General features: G+C 37.2%; 1 protein-coding gene across 6 annotated transcripts in view; it reads right to left on the reverse strand.

Annotated features, from left to right (window-relative positions):
* The window catches only part of RANBP17 (RAN binding protein 17), a 160,956-nt gene that overhangs the window by 22,622 nt on the left and 111,754 nt on the right, over positions 1 to 26,580 (reverse strand). For all 6 annotated transcript variants that reach the window (XM_040573616.1, XM_040573613.1, XM_040573614.1 and 3 more), the window contains 5 exons: positions 21,444 to 21,551; positions 18,873 to 18,955; positions 8,752 to 8,966; positions 7,474 to 7,612; positions 894 to 1,060 (listed from right to left, as the gene is read on the reverse strand). In XM_040573616.1, the coding sequence (XP_040429550.1) occupies positions 894 to 1,060; positions 7,474 to 7,612; positions 8,752 to 8,966; positions 18,873 to 18,955; positions 21,444 to 21,551 (712 nt within the window). The remainder of the gene's footprint in view (positions 1 to 893; positions 1,061 to 7,473; positions 7,613 to 8,751; positions 8,967 to 18,872; positions 18,956 to 21,443; positions 21,552 to 26,580) is intronic.

A 26,580-nucleotide genomic window follows, 5' to 3' on the forward strand; every position in this document is an offset into this window, starting at 1 on the left:
TCAATTAGACCAGTAAACGAATGACAACAATAATCACGTGATGAAGGTGACTGTATGCCAGCTTTTTTCCAAATGACAGCGTATCTATTAGGGAAGCAGAACGACGACCACACTCATCATTTGCATTTTGTTAATAACTTCCGTTTTCATTAAAAGCCTCCAGACCTGCGGAACGCGTCTCCTGAAATGGCATCTTTGCAACTGCATTAGGAATCCAAGGAGTCTAGTAAATATGCATCTTCAAATAGCTTAATGAGATTTTAAGGGAATGTGGCATGGAGCAAATGTGGAGAAACGTAGCTAAGATCATCCTAATCTCCTCTTAATGTACTCAGGCTACAATAAACTTGGCCGAGCTGGGAAGGGGAAATCTTTCCTAAGTACTGCAGCGACTGCTTCCTTTTCAGAAGTGAGATTTAATTTCTATCGTATTCACCTTCAACTGAAAAATCCAACTGTGAGTCACCTACTGCAAAGTAAACATTCACACTCAATAGCATACAACCATTCAATATAGACATTTCATTACCAAAGTCTGTGGTTCAATGCCATAAATTGTTCTTCTACAATAGAGAACGTTCCTCACCGTTTTTCTATAGAAATGTATTGATGATGTTGCATACCGCACTTTTTGAGCAAAAACGGAAACCAAAGTTTTAAGATACTGTACAGCCAAGTTCAGTATCTATGCTTTCCAGTATGACAAAAAATATCTTCAATCTTTGGTTGTCATGAGAACACAGCTGAACCTACTCTGGGTTGCATACCAGCCCAGGGAGATTTGTTCTGTTACTAAACAGCCTGTGCTACCCTGGCATTCAGTACCACAAGGTCCACAAATCAGAAAAATTTATAAAATTAATAATATCCCATAGAAAAGACTGACACTTCACCTGCTGTAGTACTTCCGGGTTCTGCTGCATGAAATTAAACAATCTTTGTCCATCCTGTGAAATTTCTCTACGTCGTAGAGTCTTCTTGCCTTCTTTAGCTATGTGCTTGAAGAGGTATGTGACAATGTAGTCTAAGCTAGCGCAACAGCTGGAGGAGACGATTGTATCTGCATAAAAAAGGAAACAGTTCTGAAATTGTTTCTATAAAAGAATAACTAATAATGACATTTTATAGTACTCAGAGCTCAACTTTAATAATCTGCTTGACATTAGCCTAATCAATACATCAACAAGACTGTTTTTGATGTATGAATGGACCTGCTTTGAAGACTGTCTTTATTAGCACACAGTGGTATTAAACCTTTCAGATTCCTGAAAACTAAAATTCTGTTTTGATCCATTTACCAAAAAAGTGAGGTTAAATAAGTAGAGCCGTTGCCCAGTCTTTTCCCCAAGCAGCATTTCACAATGCTTCTCTGCCCCAGACAGCCCACTGGCAATGTCAGATGGCACACAATGGACAAGAGCCATGCCAGGTAGTAAGAGGGTGACCACACAGCAGCCTGGTGGTCCCTTTGGTTAACAACTAATAATTCAAGCAGGTTAAAATATATTAAATCTGGCTGGCAACAATGCAACTGCAGTCACTGACCAACACTTAATGAACGTCCCCAACACAGAAAGTCATGACAGCAAGGAAGGACATTGCTGAAAAGCATAAGCAAAAGCCACTTCATATCTTTAGTTACTGTTTCTATAAGTAAGGGAGATTAAAAGCTTAAACCTATTTGCAAAGTAAATATGTCTGCCTGATTTATGTAAGTTATTTTGTTGCTAGGTGTTGCCTGCTGTGCTGCTGCTGTGAAAGAGGATTCTGTTCACTTGTGTGCATCAGCATGATGGCAACGGTGCACTGGTCCTGGTTTCTCACACACTCTCCTCTCATCTTACTCCTGAAAACAGTGGTGAGCCCCTTCTCCTGTCCAGCTGCTGTCTCCTCCCGCCCTGACCCCGAGATGCTCCCAGGCCCTAAGAAGGGGGGCTGCCACCTGACCTCCCCACTCCACCTCTCCTGATGAGAGCCACAGTGTTAATGAGCCTCCAGCTCCTCACCACACCACCACCAGCTAAAGCTCTTTGCATACTTGCAGGGGTTTGACACGCTGGGTACAAGGTTTAACTGGAACTGATATTCCCTGCAACTGCAAAACCAAATCCAAACGTGTGGATTTCGGCCCTCATCCAGCTTCCAATGACTTCAGCTAGTAGTTGTCTAGGCCTTTTATAGTTCACAGCATTTATTTTAGATGGGCCACTGGAGTAAGAGATGTGTGGGGGTTGCAAAAGGAATTAAACTGTTAAAATGCTCATTCTGAGGGAAAAGGGATTAGAAGGATCCAATTAAATGTACCTTGAATTCTTTAAACTATGCTAATTTGGAGGCCTGCCAACCTTGCAGTGTTCATTTAAACACATCCCTCTAGACACTGAAGTATTTTGATCTGTGTCTGTTTTAACTCCTTAAGCTCTGTGCCAGCATTATTAACTCTTTGCCATCTAAAAACTAATTGTATTTTGCTAGCAGTTTGAAATAAACGCTGAAGAAGCAGTTGCTAGTGAAGAAGCTACAAAAGGTCTCCTAAGACTTGATCTTCCAGAGGTGCCAGGTGACTTAGCAGCAGGAGCTGAACATGGTCTATCAGACCCCAGGAACAAGCTGCAGCGTCCCAACTCAGTCTCAGACTGACCCTGGGCATCCCAGGACTGCATTCAGCAGAGCCGAGTCCTAAGAAATGTTGCCTGCAGAAAGCCGAGTTCAAAGTTATGAGTCTTGCCAAAGTAAAGACTGCAGAACCTGGCACTCATCATGTTCTCAACCAAAACAGTCCTGCATATAAACTAGAAATGCAATTCATAGTGGAATTGAATCACCATCAATAACAACAAGTGAGAGATTTGAAAATACATATTTCATAGGAGGGCTCTGCTGTATTTCTAAACCAGTGCTTAACTCTATTTCTTTTTAAATTGAATAATACAAAGTAAATCACTATCATCAGTTTACAAAACAGCAGTAGTTCTAAACATGCTGATACTGTACAAGTAGATATTTTACATTCGACAGTAAGTGATTTTAGCAGGACAGCAGACAGGTCTATGCTATCATTTGCTCATGAGAATCTGATATGAGTGTTAAGAGCTACTTAAATTTGCCCATAACTATATATCAAATATGCTTCCCTATACTCATTTTTCCTTTTGATTGCAAGGATATAACAGACAGGGAGCGTCAAGCAAACTCCCTTGAATGACTCTTCTGGGCATGAGGAACCTCATGCTGGAGCAGGCTAGCGTGCTCACTAAATCTTAGTGAGACAAGCCAGGCAACCAAATAAATAGAATGAACAAGTGCAACAAGGAGCTACCATTTCTGGGCTGTGAACAGAAGAAATGGATGGAGAAGACGTAATAAGATAGAATAATAAAAGACATGGAGGTAAAAGCTTGGGATAATCAGGACAAATGCAGTCAAACCACACTTCTCATTTCTGGTCAGCTCAGCTCCACCACCTGTGAACTAATCATCTGGACTGTGAAGCAAGCAGGCCGTGGCTGCGGCAGAAGCCAGGAGCAGCTCCAGGTGGGCAGCAGGGATCCAGCAGTAGGAATCCAGCAGCAGGTCCGCAGCTCTGCCCAGCAGAACTGAGCTCCCAGGGCTGGATAGGTGCTGGTGGTGGGGAGGGGACAAGGGCGACAACCCTGGTGCCAGTCACCATCATGTTCAGCTGCCTCTTTTAATTATTTCATTTCTTCTTTGCCAGCATGCATTCATTTAATGTGTTCAGTGCTGACTTTATCTGAACTTTTTTTTCCATCTCCACGTTTTCGCATTACGTATGCAATTCCAATTAGCCATTAGCTCAAATAAGTGGCAGTAGAGCTTGTATGCTAGAACGAGTTATATTATTACGAAAAAGCCAACAAAGAAACCAAACAACTTTTGGTCTAAACAATATGACATCAGCATGCTGGAGGGGAATTATTTCTGAACGGTTTAATGACCTTCCTGAATCTCTGCAAATTAAAAGATTTTGTTTTGTTTTCCACATAAAGGTAAGGAGAGGGAGTTAAGTGGTATTTTCCCTGTCCATCAATCGCTTACAGTTCAATACCAGCATTATTTGCCTTTGAGACTAAACCTAGAAAGTAAAACGATTTAGCAATTTAACATCTAAATTAGGCAGCAAGACAGAAAAAATGTTTTACTTTTTCCTCAATGAATAGCATAGTACACTATTAATCATATGAGAATTAGAAAAGCTTTGCAGAGATTAGTGACAACATGCCAGGCAGACTACATTAAAAGGCTCTGATCCACTGAGTCAGCTGTGAAAAAGCCAGGTAAACACTTTAGAAGAGAACTATTGGACTGTTTATCCTCACAATAAAAGCTTAGATGAGGGCTTCCATTACAGCTGATTTACAGCTAGGGGCTTCCAAAGGAATACATATTCTTCCATGGTATTTATAAAGTGTGGAATCAAGCAAGGTATTTACTCAGAATGAACACTCCTAAGAAATAAGGATTTGGGGAATGTTTATCTTACAGCTGACAACAATGAAAATCTCAAATGTTTCACACATGTGAAGAGAATAGAGAAAAAACAGATGCTTTTTTTCTGTCGAACAGAAGTAATCTCCCAGTATTTAATTTTTAAAATAAAAAGCCAGCTATTTCATTTTTATAAACATTTCTGAAAATGACTTATATGTTCTAATCAGTTTAAAACACAATTCCCCCTCAGATGGTTCACAGCCCTGAGCCCTATTATTCTGACAGTGTTCTTGTGGCACTGATGTAATTCAGTGAAAGAGGCAACACTTGGGTATACTTACCCATTTACTAAGGGCAGAAGGATGCATGTGACCAACTAACACAGAAGAAACAAATTTTTATTTCACTGCCTGACAATTGGTAATGCCCAAATGCCAAAACTTTAGAAGGGATAAAAGATTTAGAAGAACTAGTTTAAGAAAATGCACTGAGAGGTAACGAACTCTGGAGATGATTAAAAGACCTGTAAGTTAAGAGCTACAAACTCAGCAAAAAGTAGTTCATCTGGACATGGCATTATAAGAGTGTGGAAAATTATTCAATACATAAATAAAACTTTTAGAACATAAATGAGGAATATAAAGGCCTACATCGGTATCATTTTTTGATATCTGCAGAATTAAGAAACGTGGTATTGAGGAAAAATTATCACTATTACTTCAACATAAGTAAAAAAAAATAAAAAGAAGCATTTTCTAGCTGACTAACTACGGTAAGTACTTATTACTTTTAATGTGCAAGAAATGTTCACAGAGATTAAGGGCTGCATAGGCATTTAGACAGAAAAAAAATATTTTAGAAAGCTAGAGAATGAAAGTAGAAAATCTAGGGAAAATACCAGTGGGATCCTACAGGTGGTGGCAGAAACCAAACAGAACCAACCCTCCAGTCCAAGCTCCTGCTCAAAACAGGGTCAACATCACACAGGTTGCTCAGAGCCCTGCTTATTATCTTGGAATATTTTCAAGGATGGAGATTCCACATCCTCTCTGGGCAATGTGGAAACGGCCTGGTCTTAGACAGATCTCGCAAGTCTCAAAGACTGAAAAATGACTTTGGAGGAATCAGAGTAAATGTAGAAAAAAAAAGAAAAAGTAAGCATAATAGCTTTTGATGGACTGCATCAAGCTGTCAGTGAAGTTAAAAAAAAAAACAACCTAAACACTTTATTTTGGTCTTGTACATTTGCACTTGTTTTTAGGTACTTAAGATGAAAAAATCTTATTGGCTAAGCAAGTATATGGTTTATAAAAAGTGAAAAAAGTGAGGTTTTTTTGTTGATACTCTTCTGATTAGAAAATCAGGAATTTCACCAAATAGAAGTCTCACAAGAAAACATTTTCTTTCCTAAAACTTAGTAATTCCTCATGACACAACTCCCAAATACCTAAAACACAAGACTTGTAAACTACAATTGGAAATACACACTTTTCCTACTCTTCCTCAACACTTTTTGAGAGTGGAAAATAAACATAACACATGAAAGCTGAAGCTTATATAGCTTTTAAATTTTCTTCTCTCTCTTTGACATGAATTCAAATTGGGTTTCAAAGAGATGGTTAAAGTAAACTTGGTATGCTAGTGAATTATTAAAATGAATACATCCAATACCTCAAATGGAAGAGATGTAATGTGGAATAATACCTGAGATCAGGAACAGAGCTTACTAAACTAGTAGCTGTCAGTCAAGCTAGCATTGAGTACAACATATCCATTTGCAAACAATCAACAGGCAGGCTCGCAGCAGAGCCAGCCGATAGGCAGAAACTGCTGTACCATCATTACAGGTGACAAAGCACTCAAAATATCTGGGAGAAGATGGATTTCAGCATTATATAATAAAGTGACCTGAATACTACTTTACTACTGTTGCTTAGCTATTTACTACCCATTCTCTTTCTAAGAGCGGTTTCCATCTTGCAGCAAAAACTGCTGAATGTGTTTAACATAGCAAATGCTTTGTGAACCTTGGTGCATTCATGCATTCCTGTGGGGCCTGACTGACACTTGGCAGTAATGAGAAACAGCAGCTATTATGGAATAACATCCATACGCACTAATGTTATACATTCCTATTTTTTTTCCTTAATAACCACCCTAATCAATACATACTACTGTAGGGTTTTAAACAGCTTCTCAGTCAAAAAACATATAACTGCATGGTATTCCAAGGTCATCAGGATATAACTGCATGTTTTATTTTTCTTCTCCCAAATGCCCTGTCTCCTCTTCCATATTCCAAATTAATTTAAGCCATCAAAAAAGAAAACCCATCAACCCCCCAAATGTTTAAACAGTCATCTGGTTAAAAATTGTATATTAAATTGTGCAAGAGAATAAAATGAACTGCAATCAAAGCGCTGCATTTTCATTGTTACTCCAGGTATGCTTCTGTTACACTGATTCCACTCTGAATTGCATTCAGGAAGTACTGAATAATTAAAAATCTAGTTTCTTTTTTCTACTTATAAAGGTATCCTGAAATTTCTCCAATCATATCACAGCTGTGCAGAATAAGCATGTACAACATACAACAGCTTGTTGTTAACATACAACAGCTATGTCGAGCAAATAAAACAAAACCTGGCAGATTCCTGTAGACATACTAATATATTTTACTTCTGAGGAACAAATGCATGAATTTCCAGTACAATTCTAATGGAGGCAAATGAATAATTTTACTAGTTCTGGTTTGTAAGAAAAGATCATTTTAAAATATTACCTGCACAAACCTACAGGTTAGATATTCAAAAGAACTTAGCTCCCTTAACTGAAGAGTCTTAAAATGTTCAAAACCCAGCATCTTCCACTGTCACTTGATTTTTATTTTTTAAGGTATGAATGAGTGTCCTAGTAAGGTCTGAGCTTCTTCGAAAATCTCCCCATTTACTTTAAAAATTACAAATAAAATTCAACTACATATTCCTTCAATTCCTTCTTCAGCTGTATGCAAGCAACGCTTACCTATTGCAGTAAGTCCTTCAGATATTGAAGTAAGGATATAGATTAGGACACGAGGCTCTAAACTGGTAATGAAACTCATGTGATCCTGGGTCACACATTCCAAAAGTGGGTAATAAGACTGGCTTAGTTTTCGATATTGCTGGGGGGAAAAAAAAAGATATACATTGATATGGGTATTATGATTAACTAATGTTAATTACATTAACAGATGACAGAAGATGATCGTATTTTTATGATGTGATAAATTCTAATTTATCCGTTAAATCAGAACATTTAGAGAAACAAGATGTTTTCTTGTCTTTGGTAGTTTTTAACTTTTCAAATTTACCATAGGATATAAACTCTATTAGTTTAAAACAAGTTCTGAATAATACTGTCATACTTTGACACTCTACGCAGCATTCAGTATAGTAAAAGTAGTGTAACATCCTGTTTAGAAGGTCAGTTAGACAGGATTGGTGCCTGTATCTTACTTTCTGCAGGAAATCTTACTGAGGTTTATCACAGATTTCCCCAAATCATCTCAGAGATGCACATTTTGTGCTTAAATTATTTCCTGTAACAGGCTTTGCACAGGAAAAGGCACTTGCCTGACTGGCACAACTAGATAACTTACTCTTAGGGACCCTTATTTAAAAGCATGTATTTTTGGATGGCTAGGAACGTGCCAAATATGTAGTCTTTACTATACAACCAAAAAACTGGTTTTCACTGAGAGAAACTTTTCCAGTTCTAAGGACTTTTTGTGACAGGCACAAGTTTGGGTATTAACTATCCAGAATTTGTCCCTTCCTGCAAGAAAATGACAGTTCTGAACAAAAATGCCTCAATTCAAATTAAGGCTGATATTGCACAAGATCTGCTGTCTTCCCACAGAGATGTGGGAACACGGTGTACTTTAAAGTTTTAAATTCTATGGAAAATACATAGTGACAATTTACAGATTGAAACTAATTGCAGAGCGGCTGAATATGTGAGGACGTGTTGCAATGCACGCCGGCAACCTAAATACGTTTTGAAGTATAGAAAGGAACAAAATTTTACATTTCTCCTTTTTCAATAAGAGCTTAACGAAAATTCTGGAAAAGCTCCAATTTCATACGGCAGTTCTATCACACCTGTATTTTGGATGTCGCTATATAAATAGATCCAAGTAATTGAACTGAAAACTGCATTTGAGCTGTTCTAGATCCCTCTGTCTCATTATAACAATACAAAGCCTGTGGTGGTGTTATTTCATATTTTACGTAAAGACTCCCAAGATGAGTAATTGCTTACTAGCAAGTCACTGTGGGATACTGAAAGCAGCATTTTGACAAAGGCCTGAAGTACATTGTCAAAGTGGTTGTCCCCGTACAACTTGAAGACGCCAAAGCTGACATAATTTCCACATAAGGCAGATTTGAGTGCAGAGTAACAGATGGAAATGCCCTTGAGTTTCAACGGATAAACCTGATCTTTTGACAAAGTCCCAAGAGAGAGGATCTGATTACCTGTTTTCATAAAAAGAAAGAGAGAAACTTAAATAAGCAGCTGCAAATATAAAATATTTTGATGGCACTATCTAAACTCATTTTTGGTCTTTATTTTCATTACTATTCAGAAGTATATTGGTTTCTTCATTTGGCGTAAAAGATCTCTTAAATAACCGTGACTAGAGCTTAAAAGCCACCAAGGAATTAGTATGCAAAAATTAAAATATAAGCCGTGGAATTGCCATCGTTGATTTACATCCAGACCGTGACTGAGTCTATCAGCATGAATTCCTTAATCTGAACAGAGTTGCAACACATGGTTTTATAGTTTCTCATGCTGCAGCAAAGCCTGGTTTTGATCCATTAGCATGATGATCTCTTGGGATAGTTGCTGATGTATACACACACTAAATACATCCCTCAGAAAACAAATATGTCCATTACAAAAGCCTCTATTTTACCAGTCACAGATGGGAATGATTTTTTAATTAAAATCCATGTTTATACTGTAAAAATAACAGCTAACTGTAAATATTTGCTGTTGCTATTACCAGGCAGTAGTGACTTTTGGATCCACTCTGCAGCAGCGCAGCAGGTCCCACTGCAATCCTCTGTACAAGGCCTCATTACCAAGTTTTTTTAAAGGATCTTGTAATAATTTAATACTTATCTTCATAGCACCCTAGAGTTAGGCTGTCTTCATGACAAAAATGTATTATTATTATTTTAAAAAACATTAGGAAATTAATGAAACAGAGCTGCAATAGTAGAATGAACACAGGAAAGATTAAGTGCTTCAGTTCTACCATTGAATAGTCTTGCTAGGTTGACCCCATCTGATGTTAACCTTGACAAGCCTGGCAGGCAAAAAAACCCAACCTCGTCTTCACTCTGTTACTACTCAACAGGAGATGATTCTTGTTAATTTTAACCAGATGAAAGTAACACAAAACCTTGCATTTTTAAAAGCATTCCTACAAATGAATGCACACAACTCTGCAGATCAGATGCTCAACTCACCTGCTTTCAGCATCTGACCTAGCTGTCACGGCTTTTAGGACACCTCAGTACAAGGAGCACACAGGTGACCTGCACCATTAATTGTTCAGAATTCCAAACATTGCCAGATGAGGGAAGTATTTGTGGTGACTCAGTTTTGCTTCTGTCATAGGCAAATCAAATATACCCCTGAAAACTTGCCTGACATCACATGACGCACATCTCAGGTTGCATAGCACTGTTAATACATACTAAGGTTCGATACTTAACTGCCTCTCCCCATAGATACCCATACTGATTTTCACCTCTACTTACCTGCCTTATTTTAATTATTTTTCTTAATATTATTGATTAGTGCCAATTAGAAATTTACCTCATATAATTAGAAAAATGAGGGGAGAAGCCTTGTTTCTAAACACAGCACATCAAAGCATCATGTGTTTGCTATTGTTCATGCAAATAGGAAGAGAAAGTAACATGATACCATTTAAAACATTAATGTTCTTCACTGCTTCAGCAAGTACAAAGCATTTTATCCATCAGGTTGCGAAGGAAGAGCAGACTTAAAAGACTGGGAGTACAATCGGGGATTACTTTGAAGTAGTAGCTGGGGTGTCGAAGAAGTAGGAATGGCATCACAGAATTATGGAAGGTAGGAGAAGAATCAAATATTTTGCTAGGAAAGATGGTCACTTGCAATCAAAATTGAGGCCTCAATTTAAAAACAATTAATATTTATGCATGAAAATACAGACTGTTTTTGATACTTTAAATGGTCATATATAAGCATCTCTACTACCCTGAAAGTTACAGACATGAATATGATGCAAGTGGGGACGAAGCTGCAATTCCAGTGACTGCTACCAGATAGAAATTCCTTCCAGACAGTGTTAAATCTCTGTTATACTACAAATGACGTGTATCCAAACGATCCCTTTTGAAAAATAAGACACAGCAGGAAAGAAGAATGTCTTTCTGTGTACTTGAATATTCACTTATTGTAATACTTTACATTACTGATTACACTTATATAAAATGAAAATAAAATCCATTTAGCTACCCACAAGTGCCCAGTTTAAGACATCCCAGCCAGGTCATCTTAATTAGCATTATTCTTTTTGACACGACCTAGTCTAGTTACTGAGAATATCAGTGAATTTCAGATTCTATAAAATCAACCAATGAATCAATCAGCCTGTGAGATGAAGTGGAAAGGTACACACTATTTTTGAAAGCCACTACATATAAATAGAGTACAATTATTGCGACAAAAGTCAAAAAAGTAAGCATGCTGTAAGCTACCGTATCTGGTTTTCTCCACTATTAAACTTTCTGTTGAAAAGCTTTACTTTAGTAACACCGAAGCGCAGAAGTTCTCCATCCAAGAAGGTACCAGCCCAGAGTTAATAGCTGTGCTCTCCAAGCACGACACCATGAAATCACAGCTCCTTCAAGTGCTCAGTGTAATATGCAACAGATGGAAAGAGCTTAGTAGTTGTCAACAAGGCAATTATGTACTTAATATGGAAATTAATTGGAAGCCAATGGAAAAAATGGAATGATGAGAAAAGAAATTGAAAAAAAACTAGGAATCCCTTAGCCTGGGAACATGAATTCTAGGAGTTACACTGTACTGTTGATCTTCTAACGTTTTTATTACTTGACCAGAAAAAAATCACCTTATAATTATAATCTTAAATCCATTTCTCAGCATAATACATTCAATTTAGGAAGGCACAAACCCCAGCCCCTCACACTACCTCACCCTGGGGAGCCATGGCAGGGAGGAATTCAGTGCCCAGCCCCTCTAATGAAAACACTGAGAAGAATTTGTGACTAGTCCAAGATTAAAAGCTGTTTTGTGCAAGTGGACAGAGTCCACAGAGAACTGTTCTGTGTTCATGGACTGATTTTAAAAGGGCCTAAGAGTAGGAACAGCTGATTTCAAATTAGCAGCAGAGGTGAAAGACCTTGCGGTCCCTGTTACCAGTGCCCCAAGCCATCAGCCTGTGAGTCAATGGATGCTGTGCTGCAACAAAGACGAGTGCTTTAGCATTAGTTATTGAAAAAAATATGAAGTACGGTGCTATGCCTGACCAGATAAAAAGGAAGAATGGTCTACTTGTAACATTTAGCAGGAGCTTCAGGGGAATATTTTCACGCACCATAGACACTACTGAACATAAACTAATTTACGGAGGTACTTGGAATCAGGTCAAGAACAACTCCTCAGCTACTGAGGATACGTTTACATTTATAATCTTTGTAGTGGAGGACTGGAATACAATTTTATAAACTCCTATTGTTAGAAGAAATGATTTAAAGAAACTAAATCAACATAAAAATGACCTTTGATATGCAGAACTTTTAAATTGTATTTGAAATTCATGGCACCTGTCAAAATGTAGATCTCTGCAGGGACTAATTAGTGAAGTTTCAGTGTTATGACTGAGTATTAAAAACCAAACAAATCCAAATTACACCAAATTATTTTTTATATAGGAGAAACTGAATCTTACAGATTCTTAAAAATACCCAACTTTCAGAATTATTAAGAATCTCTTCTAATTTAACCTTTTGTCCTACATTTGACAGCAATACGTCACTGACAAAAAATTATAAACTATTTCAGCCTCTGAGGTGATACTAAATTCTTGCAGGAATAAGAAAAGGATTTTTAAAGATATTGGGTAAAACTGGCAGATAGGAAATAAGGGTTTGAATTTGGCTGATAATTTACACATTACTGAAAGAATCCTCGGTAAATAAACAAAGGAGCTGTAGGAAAAAAGGAGTGCATGCATAGAAGGAATACAAAGGCAGCTAAAACAACATCTTGGGATGCTCTGACCGAAGATAACATCACCATGCCTCAGAATCCCACAGGCAATATGCACCAGAGCTCTTTGCACAGCTCATTCCCTCACTCCCTCCTAGATGTGGGAGCATGTCAGGACAGGCAGCTTCCCTTTCAGTTCTCTTGCTTAATTGCTTTTACAGTAGGAGCTATAATACAGATATGATTTCCTTATGGCTGAGTTCCATTTAAGCAGGGTTTGTTCTAGAATTCAGTCCAATAAGCAGTATTTGTAATAATACAACTAAATAATGTTTTAAAGTGTGAATTGGATTAAGTTAAAACAAAAACAAAAACAAAAAACACAACACTTTGGTAAGACTAAATAAAGGTTGTGAAAACTTACCATATTTATAGAGGAAAGGCATTGTTTTTTTGTTGTTGTTGTTTTGCCTTTTCCCCTTTCATACTTACTATTATTCATTACTGTCCCATAAAGATGGGTTTTGAATGGATGCTTCCCAGGCATTCAGAATGCTAGGGTAGTATAAAGAAGTGGCCACATATAGAAAAACTAAAGGAAAACTTGAATCATAAAGATGAGAGCAAGCTTCAAAAACTAGTTTGTTAAGGCTTCCACAGCAACAAAACATGCATAAAACCTCTCAAATCAGCACAACAAGTATGAATAGTGCCAAGATAAATTTGCCAAAAGAAACAGATTATGAAATCTGAGTCAGTAATGAAGAGCAATATATTATGGAACCAGTACTGCAGAAGGGAGGACAGCAGAGGAACAGCCACCGAGAACAGTGAGCACTTCACTTTTAAGCAAATCTACTGATTAAAAATACCTGTTATAAAGCACCGATCAGTTTAAGCAAAATTTTGAAGAAGAACTGCTACATTATGAAGTTGCTAGCACTGAATGGATTACCACGCTAAGTTCTGAAATACATGTTCTAGAAGCAATTTAAAGCTCATTAGAAATAATCGTGTCTGGCTACTGGAAAATGTGGTAAAATTTAATCCACATCCAAATGCTACCTGGGCTGTGAGAACAGGAAATTGTTTTGTGCTACTGTGGCTAACCTCATTGCTGACCTTGAGCAGTAACTGCTACAACAGCTGAAAGCTGAAGCAAAATTAAAAACTTACATCAAAGTATATCATGACAGAATGTAGATAAATAAAAACAGCATATTGAAAATATTATTTTTATGTTGGTCTCCTATAATGAAAGGCAAGAGGTTTACTAAAATGTAAGGAAACCACAAAACAAAAATAGATGGTCCCAAGATGTACTGAAACATCATTCCTATACCACCACTGGGAGTTCAAAAACACATAGTAAGGGGACTTGTACATACAGAATTAAAAGTGAAATATATTGGGGATGAAGAATGGTGGACTACAATCTTCCTACTCCTTTCAATTTCCTTCCCTCAGTTGTTTATTTTAAATCACTCACTCAGTCGGCCTGGCTGTAGCCATAACGGACAACACACAACACCCTTTGCCAAGCAGCTGCAGAGCCCTAACAAGGCTAATTGACTACCTAAGTGCCTTTTGCATCCTATGCCAGGGTTTACATCTTTTGAACATATAGCATTTGTGAAGACATCTTAGAATTGTCTTCTGCACTGTATCGTTGCTGGGTAAATTCTCAGAAATACAAAGATTTCGTACTTTTATTCAGTGGCAACTGACAATGGTTAGTATATTTTTAAAATAGGCATTTTAGATTTTTGCTGCTCTCCATTCAAAAATGAGCTCATTGTACACGTCTACAGGAGAAAAAAATGTGTGTGCTTTGGACGAGAGTTAGAAATAAATTTCAGCAGCCATGCTCACATGCACTCATGCACGCCCCAGAAACAGTTCTATCCTGCTCTTCTCCCCTTTATTTTCAGCCCAAGCACCTATCTTACAGAAGATAAATGAGGTAAATGGAGATGCCAGGTGTACATAAACAGACATTGCAAAATTTGGCAAAATTTAAGATGGACAGAAAGTGACATGCTACAAGATGTTTGTTTAAGAAAGTTATTCCGATTTAAACAACAATCCCGTGTTTGAACAGAACAAATCCGTACATAAATTCTAGATTTTCATAACCTTAAAAAGGTCACATTTACATTACCCAAAACTGCTTTGATCAGTGTACTCCAGACTTAGGAAAAATCAACAATATCCACCAGTGCACTGTGCTCTGATGCTGGTGAGTAAAATCATCTGATGCCACCCTACTTCAGTTACAAATTCCCTGTCCAAGTGTTGGCAGGACGTATTTCATACCAACTTTTTATGTGTCTATAGGTTTATATAGCAAGAAGACCCCCACCATACCCAACCCATAACTGGAAAGTTTCTTCTTGTTTAGTTTGGTGCTAGTGAAATTTCTGAACATAATTGTTAAATATCTTGGTCTATGCGCTCAGTCATATGGCCTGAATTCTGATTTTTGGGTTGACCTGTGTGGAGCCAGGAGTTGGACTTGATGATCCTTGTGGGTCCCTTCCGACTTGGGATATTCCATCATTCTAAATACTTTTACTAGCACTTTCTGTACAACACCAGAAGTGAGGGAGAAGAAAAATTCCAGTTCTAAAATGAACTTTAATTTTGCTGACCCATGGAAGCACAATACAATTATGCCATATTTTCATTTATGGTTTGTACATCAGATTCTTTTACGAAAGCAGAGCGATCAGGCTAGGAATCACTCTCTGAAGGCGAGGGCCAAATCTCACCCTGGAGAGCTGCTGAGCTACGGGAGAGGAGCTCTCACCACCCAGGGCAAGGTGAGCAGGAGAAGTGAGAGGTAATGAGCAAAGAGGTAACAAGCCCGCTGTTCAGGCAGGGATTGCCAAGATGAGCAAACACAGACAGGCCTCCAGGTGACGGAAAGACCTTCCCAGTGATAAGAGGAGGCTGGGCAGACTTTGTGGCAACCTCCTATGTCAGTGGATTAACTGAAAGGGAGACAGAAAGGAAGGAGCTTTCCACAAGGACAGTGTGATGAAAGAAATATGTTTGCTTCTGTTTTTTCCCCTCTGTCTCATCTAGTCACTCTGTGCTTCTCTTAGTTAAAAAAGGTAATTATTGTAGTTTAGATTACAATCAAATCTACCCTGAGTTTCAAAAGTCTTTTTGATCAACTTTGAGGAGCTCCCTATGACCTGCAGGCGCATACAAGAGGTTTGGCTGACTTGATAAGATAAATAGCAAACGCTTTCTGTTGTCATCTCTTTACATTTACTGTGCATCTTCTGCTTGTTCACTAATGCTCCCACCATAAAATCATGCTGAATGTGAGAATCTCAACTATCGCTTTCAAAATTTTATGTTACTTGCACTTATGGTACAGCAGAATCACACTTTTCCAAACGTGGGGCTGGAAATACTGCTCAGGAACACTGTACTGCATTTTATGATTGTCACTTGGTTTACTTGTTTATCTTTCCTCATACGTCTGCCAAGATTACATATGCTTAGAAGAGAAATATAGATTTAAAAAAGCCAGAGTATTATGGATTAAAGTTTTCCTTTAAAGCACAACATAGGTTTTAAGATTTTCAGAAAGGCATTTGAAATTAATGAAAAATCTCTGAATATCAGTATTTTTATAAGGATTTGTACGTTCAAAGGATCATACAGAACTGAACTAATGAATCCTTGCAACACATCTCCAAGAGCCGCATCTATTCTATCCACTGGAACAGTAATTTCATGAACTGGTGGTAAATGGTGATAAATGCTGAAAGTGTTAATAGCAGTTATTCAAAGGTGACTAATTGTGAAATACTTATAGTGGTCAGTAAAACCTTCCCAGAGTGTAAAACAGCGACCACTTCAGAAATAGCTGTAGCAATCTGAAATAGCGCTAACCTAGGACATTTATTAGAAGGCCCACAGCTGAGCCGTGCTGGTCAGAACAGTGCTGCCCATCTGTGCCAGCACAGAGCCAGCTGGATTATTTGAAATCCCTGCTTTAAGAGGCTGACTTAGCTGACTGCGCTGGGGGCTCTTTCATGTGCATTTTGCGGTGAGTCCAATCCTGGAATAAATACTGACAATCACTCACAGAAAACTTGAACAGTTTCTCTAAATTTCTCACCAAAATAGTGGAAGGATACTGCTGTGACCCTTTCAGACACTGATGACAATATGGATGTATTTTAAAAGCAAATTGGAAATAAAATATTAAATATTTAAATAAATATATATAATTATACACATACACATTGTTTGGAGGTTTTCTCCCACCTCCACAACTTTCTTCCAATTTTACTTCACAGGCGACCTCCACACCTTTCTTCCAATTTTAGTTGATAGGTGATTTAAAGTTATTATTTTGAAGGAAATCAAGGACATTTTTCCTCTTGCTACTTAAATCTGTTGTGAGTAAAACATCTTTCCATAGCAAAACAGTTAAGGAGGACAGGAAAGGAAATAGTGAGAGAAAGCTCTTATCATCGTTTCATTTCTTTCTATGCCACACATCTCCAAATAGATGCCACACATCCTCAACTACTTTTCATGATAAGCATCATTTAACTAAGGCGGCAACAGGTGTTTGGACACAGGTTTCAACAGACCCTGTGACTCCACTGCTTAATTTACACCCTAAATTTGCACTGTCCTGAAATTTCCTTTTACAATGCCTAATTAACTTCTCGCATGAGCCAGAAGATGCTGTCTGGTCTGTATGTGCAAGAGCTTTAGGGCTCTTCATTACTTTAGGGCTGAGAATTTTATGATTTTCATATACACACCATAAAAGCTGTATCTGAAAGCTAAAGGTTTCTTAATAAAGTGTTTTGTAGACCTTACTTTGGAATGAAGCAGGTTGAAAACAACCATTGTGGCTGACTAAGCAAGGATTAGAAACTGGATGCCAACAGCTGAGATAAATGGATGACCAATGATAAGGTAGCTTTCTCGGAAAGGCAGAAAGGATGGTAAAGGCTGATTGAAATTAAAAGGAAAAAAAGGGATCAGGTACCGTAAGACAAGTGGGCTTGAAGCACCACCATAATTACATTTATATTTTTCTATAACATTAAAAGAAAGTTTAAAGCAGTTAAGTACAAATTAAGTACATGGATAATAGAAGTTTAATAGTAAATTCTAAAACTTTACCTCTTATCTTCTCATATAAGGAAAACCTGATTTTTTTTTTGTTTATTCATTCTAACAAATTAACCAAAAAACATATCTTAAAAACTAGTGCCGGCTAACAACACGGTATATTTGAAAAAGAAAACAGAGAAATGATTTTGCAAGGAGAGAGAGTTACGTGGTTGTAATTTTTTCTGTCATAAGTATTTGCTTTACACATTCTGCATATACTGTTTCCATACCCTGCAGATCAAAAGCAAAATTACACCTGAATGTTTTTTTTTTATACAGGCATCCATGTAACAAACAATTTCCAGACCTAAAATGCAACCTGAACACAGTAAAAGCAAATTCAATGCATACATTTTCTTTCATTAAAAGTAACAGGACACTTACAGCTATTCCTTTTTACAGAAACTACAAACCTACAAAAACTTGGTGATATTCCTTTCAAAATATTCAAGAAGCGATTGTAAGCTACAAAGTTAGTTGGAGTCTAATATAAACAGTTGGTGTCGAAGACCTGTTGCAACTGAATACTTGAGTGGGAGCAGTAAAATGAAGCAACTTATTACGAACAGTTTTAACAGCGCTCTAGGGTAAAGCTGTTATGGTCCTATTATGTTTTGGAACTGCTGGAATATAATTTGAATACATAAAATCAACCCACACCTATCAATCAGTAGCCCAGATCAAACACCTCATGAGTATTTGTATCTTTGCTGAAATCCAGTTAGAGCTGCTAAAAGACAGGCGTTCAAGTTAAAGTGATAGGAGCAACAATTTTACATGAATGGACACTGATCTACGAAGGTAAATGAGCTCCAAAGGTCTGCCATGTAAACCCTGTACCTTTCAAAGGGCTGATATCAGCTGTACTAAATTGCAGTCCTGATACACACTCCAAAAATCAAGCAGTGCTCAGGAATATGAACTAACAGGATTTTTATATTACAAGACAGGCAAAGAACTACACTGCAGAGGAAATGTTAATGAATACCTACCGTACGTACAAATCATTTTACTAGCTTCTCTGAAGAGAAGAATTCCATTTGGAGACGATACATCAAAATTTAAACGTTGTGATCTAAAAAATAACAGCAAAAACATTCAGATGGTCATCGAAGCAGAAAACTGCAATGGATTCATTCCCTAAAACAAAAAAAACATATTTGCTGATTACAAAGTACACTTACTTGATAAATTATTTCTAGCTGTGAGTCCAAAGATGTGCACTGTTTCTTAGGCAACAGATTTAGATAACTCATCATGTGATAAAATATATAAAAAAAAAAAATAGTGACCAGACAATGTGTATTTCCTTATGCAGTGACTGGTATCTTGTGCCTTTATACAGCCCAGAAGAATGCTGCAGATTTTCCACGATCCAAGTAGTTAGGCTAACACCTTACTTCTGTTTAGTTTTTAAAATCAGCTAAACCCCACTGGTTATTCTGCTACATAAAATCCGTGGCAATCATGAGACAGTTCTCCAAGTGTAAATTGCAGTATGCACTTTCCATGAACATTCAGACCTGAAGAAGACTGAACCATGTTGTCTCCCCTGATGCAAATGCTTTACCAAAGTCAACAAGAACCATTTTGTTCCCAATTTGGAAACACAGCAGAGCTCTTGCCAAAGTCCCTGTTGTATCTTTCTATTTTTTTGTGATAAAGAAGCCTAACTTCTAGTTTATGCCTAAATGAAAACCATTAAGTACTTAAAAATTAATTTTCAACACAGATCTTAAGCTTCTGAGTAACTTGAAAACTTACCCTTAGTGTTTATTTAGACTGAAAGGGAAAGGATACATCACTGAGTGATGTAAAACAGAAAATCCCCTGGTGACCTATTTGGTAGTCCTCACTTCTGATGATATGTGTAGTACTTGTACAACCCTTGTCACAGAGATAGGGGCAGGCATCTTTCATTCCTTTAAGTCCAATTTTTTTTTTTGTTTTCTGAGCCCGTATCTGCAGGGTCCTGCACTGCAAATTCTGGAGTAAATCTGGGTGTTTATAAATAAATAAAACGTGCCTTGTATAAAACATTTGTGTATTCCATATGCACGAAATGATAATGGCTTGCAGAGGCAAAAAAAAAAACAACAAAAACAGCACATCTTCTCAATGTCAGAGTGGCATAATGCACAATCTGATACTCTGTAACATATTTTAACCATGTCAAAGTATATTGTATAATGCATTATAACCTGTAAAAGCTAATGCAGTACACAACTCATGAAGAACTCCATCCCAGATGATGTTTTCTAAAGGGAACAAGGCAGATTTTCTGAATACCAATAGGCAGAAGAATAACATGAATATGCAAAGTAGCTTGAAGAGCCATCTTTTGCATAAGATTTATTGTTCCAGTTCCTCTTTGCTTTTGCTTACTGTTATTAGAGTTCTGTGTTTAGGTTTTAACAATCTCCTCCTTGAAATGCGTTGCAGCCCCATTAGAGCATACTGTTTGTACACTGCGTCATGAATAAAAATAGGTTCAACTTCTCCAGCCTTTATTATACTACGACCAGGACAGAAGACATAATGAACGTACACAAACTGAAGAGGAAGTCCCAGTGAGCAAGTCAACACAAATGAGAAGCAGGAAGCTCTGCCTCAAGGTCTGCGTAGCCATTGAGGGATTAGGAGTACATCGTACACACTCGTGCTTGACTGGGAGCCAGGTCGGAACAAAGCACGGATTTCCTATCACTAGATTAAACTGAATATTTTTTCAAACTTCAAATATTGCAACTTTTCTTTGTAAGTTCGATTTGCAAGGCAAAATGAAAAGTGGTGAGAACACATACTTTTCTGCTGAAAACCCTAATTACTTTGGTCATGAAGATAACCAATACAGAGACATTAACTATCAATTTTTCATTTCAAAGTCTTATTTTCCTTTGGGCAATACACTAAATATTTCCGAGTGTAATGATAATTTCCCCAAATAAATTGTTCTGTTAATTGTGGTAAAACAAAAATTTCATTCCAACACCTGCAATGTAAAGTATTGACATCACCTCCCACAATCATTCTGAGGTCTCTTTAGCGAGCCCATGGAGAAGAAATTAGACCTGGGAGAAGTTACCTACAAGTCGGTTATAAATATTGCTGTATTGGGTAATATTCTTTCCTATTTTGGCTAGAAGAGTTGAGCTAAGGAAAGAAACTGTAAAGGGAGTTGCAGTTTAAAAAGTACATATGTACACTTGTGCTTGGCTTAAGGCAAAAATTCAGCCTGCAGCAAATCTTGACAGTAGACTATTTTCAAATATTTAATTATAAAGTCAGAATTTAACTAGCAATATTTTTGCTAGTAAAAGCATACAATTCCACTAACTTGTAATATAAAAATCACAGCAGTCTCTCACACATTCCTGTTGGTAAAACAATACATTGACACTGAAAGCTGAGCTCCGTTCGTTAACTTTGCTCCAACATACAAAAGTAGCAGTGTTAAAGACAAAGCCAGACATCATAAGGACCAGCAAAACACAGAAAGATAGGATGCAGAATGCATACCCTTGCAGTATTCATCACTTACATGACTCTCACGTGATTCTTACCTGTTTTGCATGAATTCTGCCATCAGCTTCAAGATAGGAGTTGTACATGCAGGTTCCTGGTACCACAACTCAATAGCTCTTTGCAGAACAGAAATGTATGCAGGGTATCTTCACCAAAATTAAAGATTGTACTGACAAAACAATGTCCTCCAAAACTTCCCCTAAATCTAAACTATGGTGTCAGATGGGTGGGCCAGATACAGACCCTGACAGCTCCTTCTGACAAGGAGACTACCAGAGCTGTAACAAAGGAAAAGGAAAGCATTTTGTACACGTGAAGCTAACTTACCAGTATAGATATGAGGTTGACTTTTAATGAATGGCAGAATCTAATTGCATTTAAAACTAGAAAAATTTACATATCAGCAAATTCTAGGGTCCACGATTTCAGTGCCACCTCCTATGTATTGTATTTGCTATATAGCGGTTGGGAATAGCTTCCTTGCATGAAGTTTGTTTCCAGAGTATTCAAGAAAAAGAATTCCGATGAACTATGTGGGGAGGCCAGGAGTTAGATTTCTAAGAACTCTTTCAGGAGGGCTGTTTGCTCGTCGGTACCCAAGAGATATCAGTTCTTCTAAAGCAGGATTTGAAAGAACGCAATATAGGAATAGAGTCTCGCAGACTCTGCAATGTAGCTTAAAAAAATCTTATGAGTTACTGCCTGTATCAAAATATTTGATATGATGATTTGATACATAGCTGACCCCTAGTTTTCCCAACATGCTGAAAAAAGGGTTTAGATAAGAATGCAGACTGGTAAATGGAAGTGAGGAAGCACAGCTTGACTGGCAAAGAACTAAACAGTTTTTATGATACTGAACCAAGAGATTCTAACTATGCAATTTGCTATTAAAATATGATCAAGCCAATATAGTCAATGGTTTTATTTAATATTAAATTTATTTTTCATTTTTAACTTTGTTTCATCTCATATAATTCTGCTTTATTTAACTGACCGCACTAGAAATAGTGACTATCCTTAGGAAAATGCTATTGCCTATTCAGAGCATAAAGGCAACTACTGTGAATCTTACCAAGTAGAATACAGGCCAAGCACTCAACACTGGATTGTGAAATAGAAGTCTGAAATGTGTAAAGGTTTACTTGCTTCTAGGATATGCAGACAGTCATGTCCCAGTTCAATACAGCTCTTCCGGTGAAGGCAAAGCCCTCACACGTGGCACTACTGATGAATGACAGTGCTGTGCAGACAGATGGAAGGCATTCTGGCTACTGCTGTCTGTCTGAGGCATCTAAAGACTTGTGCATTTTCGCTGCCAGCTGCTTGAGGCACTGTAGGCATAAACTATATATAGCGGAAAAGGTTGATGCGAAATACACTTCTAGACCTTGTCTCTCTCTCCTTTAGGGAGTTCTTTACATTTTAAATTAGACAAACTAGAGCTAAACATACTATGGACAGTTACTCTGTAATATACATGGATTTAAATTCAAGTCCCATTTGCCTAAAATATCCTCAAAGGGCACAGATGACCTATGCCACCTCATACCTTTATAAATTCACTAATGCCAGTTCAATTTTTATCTGAGGTGGACTTCCAATGGGCTCACTCTCAACTAGAGGATGGTCAAAATACTCACAATACAGCAGATGTCATGTAGGGTACAGAACTGAACTGAGCTGAGCTGCTGATTCTCCAAAGTCACGCTTCTTCCTTGGTGGAATGCAGCAAAGCCCCATTTTGTAATTTTGTGGGGTAAAAAACAATTGCCTTTTCGGATTTCAGAGAGAACAGAGTAACTTGACAGCCAAATCCACAGCCAAAATATAAGCCAGCCATATCAAAGGCTGCTAATATATCCAGTATGATTGGTTATCTTAATTCAAAAGTTTGAGCATTAAGCCCACGTTCACTGTCAAGCAAATACTGAAGTCATAGTCAAGTTTATAAATGTTAGGGGTCAACAGAAAGGCTTCAGCAATTTGCTATATAAGAAACCAAACAAACAATAAATTAGCTTTGAAAACAACATTATTTGTAAGTGTTTTCAACCACAAGCTTCAAGAGATCTGGCTAATTCAGGAACGTAAACTGACCAGTCAGCTTTACTGGTCAAGCTGAAAAGAATGCAAATGGGAAGAAACGATGCTAAATTTTGAATCTACACAAGTGGCAGTAGCAGCTATTAGAAACGTATTAGTGATCAGGTAGCCTAATCTCATTCGAAAAGGTGTTTAAGGAAACATCCATCTCTACAGTTGTTTGTTGGGCTCTTTCAAGTTTGTAATTCTGAACCCTTAAAACATACAAACTTAATATTTCTGATTCTATTTTTGAAAAACTTTTTGATCAAGCCATCTTACTGTTACACATGGTTTTATTTTGTTAAGAAATATACAAATTTGGATAAATAAGTATTAATGGTAGTTTGATTTTTTTTTCTAGTGATCCACATCTGAAGAAGCATATGCTCAAACATCCAAATATCAAGGTCAACTGCAACTTTTAAATGACCATCCGCTAGATAAAGCATCTCCAGAACGGATGAATTCTCTAAAGGTAATGGTTATGGTATCTCTCTATATATAGAGATCTTCATTAAAAAGGCACAATATTTCAACAATGTCATGTACCCATGCATATACATCCCGTGCTATCTATCAGACTGCAACTCTGAGCCAACCTAGTAATTTAATTCTTGCAACCCATTTTCTTATTGCAACCCTTTTCTTTTACAAACAACGTAAGTCATTAAATACTGAAAATCAACTGGGAGTAACAGAGGAAAAAAATGCCTTTGGGTTACCACCTAACTTTAAGAACCACTAAATGAAAGTAACAAAAAAGTGGATATTACTCTCAACTCACTACTGAATCTCCATGGACTTATCTGACTGCAAGACCCAGGACCCTTAAACTACAGCCTCACATTAGTATGGAATAAAACAGATTAAACATCCAAAATCTCATCCAGGCTCTCTTGAAGTAAATAACAGAATGAAATGTACCATTAAGAAAATCAGACTTTGATTCTACTCAAATTGGCATGGGGGTTTTCTGAGGCCTGAACACCTGCATGTTGAGGACTGACCTACAAATTACAGAGACCAGATGTTATGATTACAAAAGGCAAATAAACTTTCCAAAGCCAAGGTACTGGAATCATCATTGACAGCTTGACATATCAATGTTTCAGGAAGAATAAATGACTTTCATATCCTTTTTTTCCCCCCCTTCTTTTGTTTGTTTGTATGTTTTCCTTCATCTTTCATTACTGGAACTCTTTGGGAAGATGCTATACTTAACACCTAAAACTGCTTAAAATATTTGGAAATATTTTAATGAAGTCTTTTGAGAGATCACCTAATGCAACTTTAAAACAAATTTTACTATTATTATCAGTATTTTCTCTTCATCCCTTGCCAGAGGAAAACTATAAATCTTGTCTCAGCTGAATGAACACCATTTATCATATTCATTTTCTTGTCAATACAATTATGAAAAGCCTTTGGCCTTTTTCCAAGGAGCCTGATTTGCTAGAGAAACTCAATTAGTATAAGCAAGCCTGCTACAAAACAGCCCTATTTGGCAATCTAGTGCAGCTTCAGCATACCTGACAATTCACCTCTAAAGCACGATCCTAATAACTCAATCACAATGGCAAAAGAGAGCATACAATGCTGTTGTCCTCCCCCGCTCTCTGCAAGACCAAAAGGACTTAAAAGAGATTATTTCTGCTCTTTTTTGCCATCTACTGGACAAAAGTTAAATCCTAAACACTTAGGAAACAACACTCGGAAAAAAAAAAAAAGAAGAATCGCTCACCTGAGAGAATACTAAGTGTAATTTGTTTAGTTATGGACAGGGATCAGATCTAAAGTATCTCCTGCAATCACTTGGAAAGTTTATCGATGCTGCCTTCTGCCAGTGATTTACAAACGATTATTTCTGCATGTCTTCAGTACAGAATTATCGTCATCTTATGATATTAAAAGCCAGGCTTTTATCCCTTGCCTAACTGTATTATTTATTCACCGAACAAATGCAAGAAAATCAGATTTATTTTGCCTAATATTCTATATCTGCTGTTTTTAATACCAAAAGACTAGGGCTTAAAATATTACAGAATAAAATCTGTTTGCAAAACAGCTTGTACTTGGTATATTAAAACCAGTTTTTAATTTTCTGATGCTATATTTGAAACTACGAAAGAAATATATTAATCAACGGATATTTAAACTTAATATGATAAAATCAGCATCTGACCATTCCTTCTCTTCCTATTTCCCCTTCTGTCCTTATATACAGTAAATAAGAGCTGAGATAACAGCAGCTTATTCTGCTGTAATTCTCTGGATCAATATTTGGATGAAGCTGGACTAAGCCAAATGAGGTGAAATCCACTGAACAGAAGCATGCATTTACCATTTATAGCCAAAGGTGGGAAGAAAAGAATTTTTAAACCTGTGCAAGAGAAAGGTAACTGAGAAAGCCTGGGCTTTGAACGCCACAAAGATGTGTTTTAGTCTGTTTATACTGTTAATACAGATTAATGAAATCCCCCAAATTTAGGCTGTTTTTATTTTTTTGAAATTAGTTTAACTCATAAAATAGAATTAATAAAATATTAAAAAAACACTCAGAGAAAAGGGTCCTGAGGATTACATATCCTAAATCCTTGCATAAAAAAACCTCCTCCATGTATGATATGAATCTTTTTTTTTTTTTTCAGATGGAGAGGAGGTAAGTCTCTCTTATACCTCCCTCTACAGCTGGAGATTTGTACTTCTGCACAGAACAGCACGATACTCATACTGTACTAGGAAAAACAAAGTAAAAAATTTGAAATTGATGCATTACTGATCTACTTTCATACATTGTCCACGTTCTATTATTAAGTTTTAGGGTAACATAAGCACAAACAGTACTAATGAAGTTAAACGTACCCCAATGGTGCCCACTAGAAAATGAGATGCTAATTCACAGTCTGGCTTCGGTAGATTTTTTTCCTTCTCCAGTCCTCTAAAACTGAAATTAAGTAATGCTTTCCACTGATTTTTCAGGGAAATGAAGATTATACTGCCTTCTGTTTTGGATTTTCTTTCTGCAAGCTGTGTCATGCAAGCAGAGCCTGCACATGAACAGAATCATTGCTGGCTTGTGAAGGTCTT

The sequence above is a fragment of the Cygnus olor genome, chromosome 14 (assembly GCF_009769625.2).
Source record: "Cygnus olor isolate bCygOlo1 chromosome 14, bCygOlo1.pri.v2, whole genome shotgun sequence".
Taxonomy (NCBI): Eukaryota; Metazoa; Chordata; class Aves; order Anseriformes; family Anatidae; genus Cygnus; species Cygnus olor.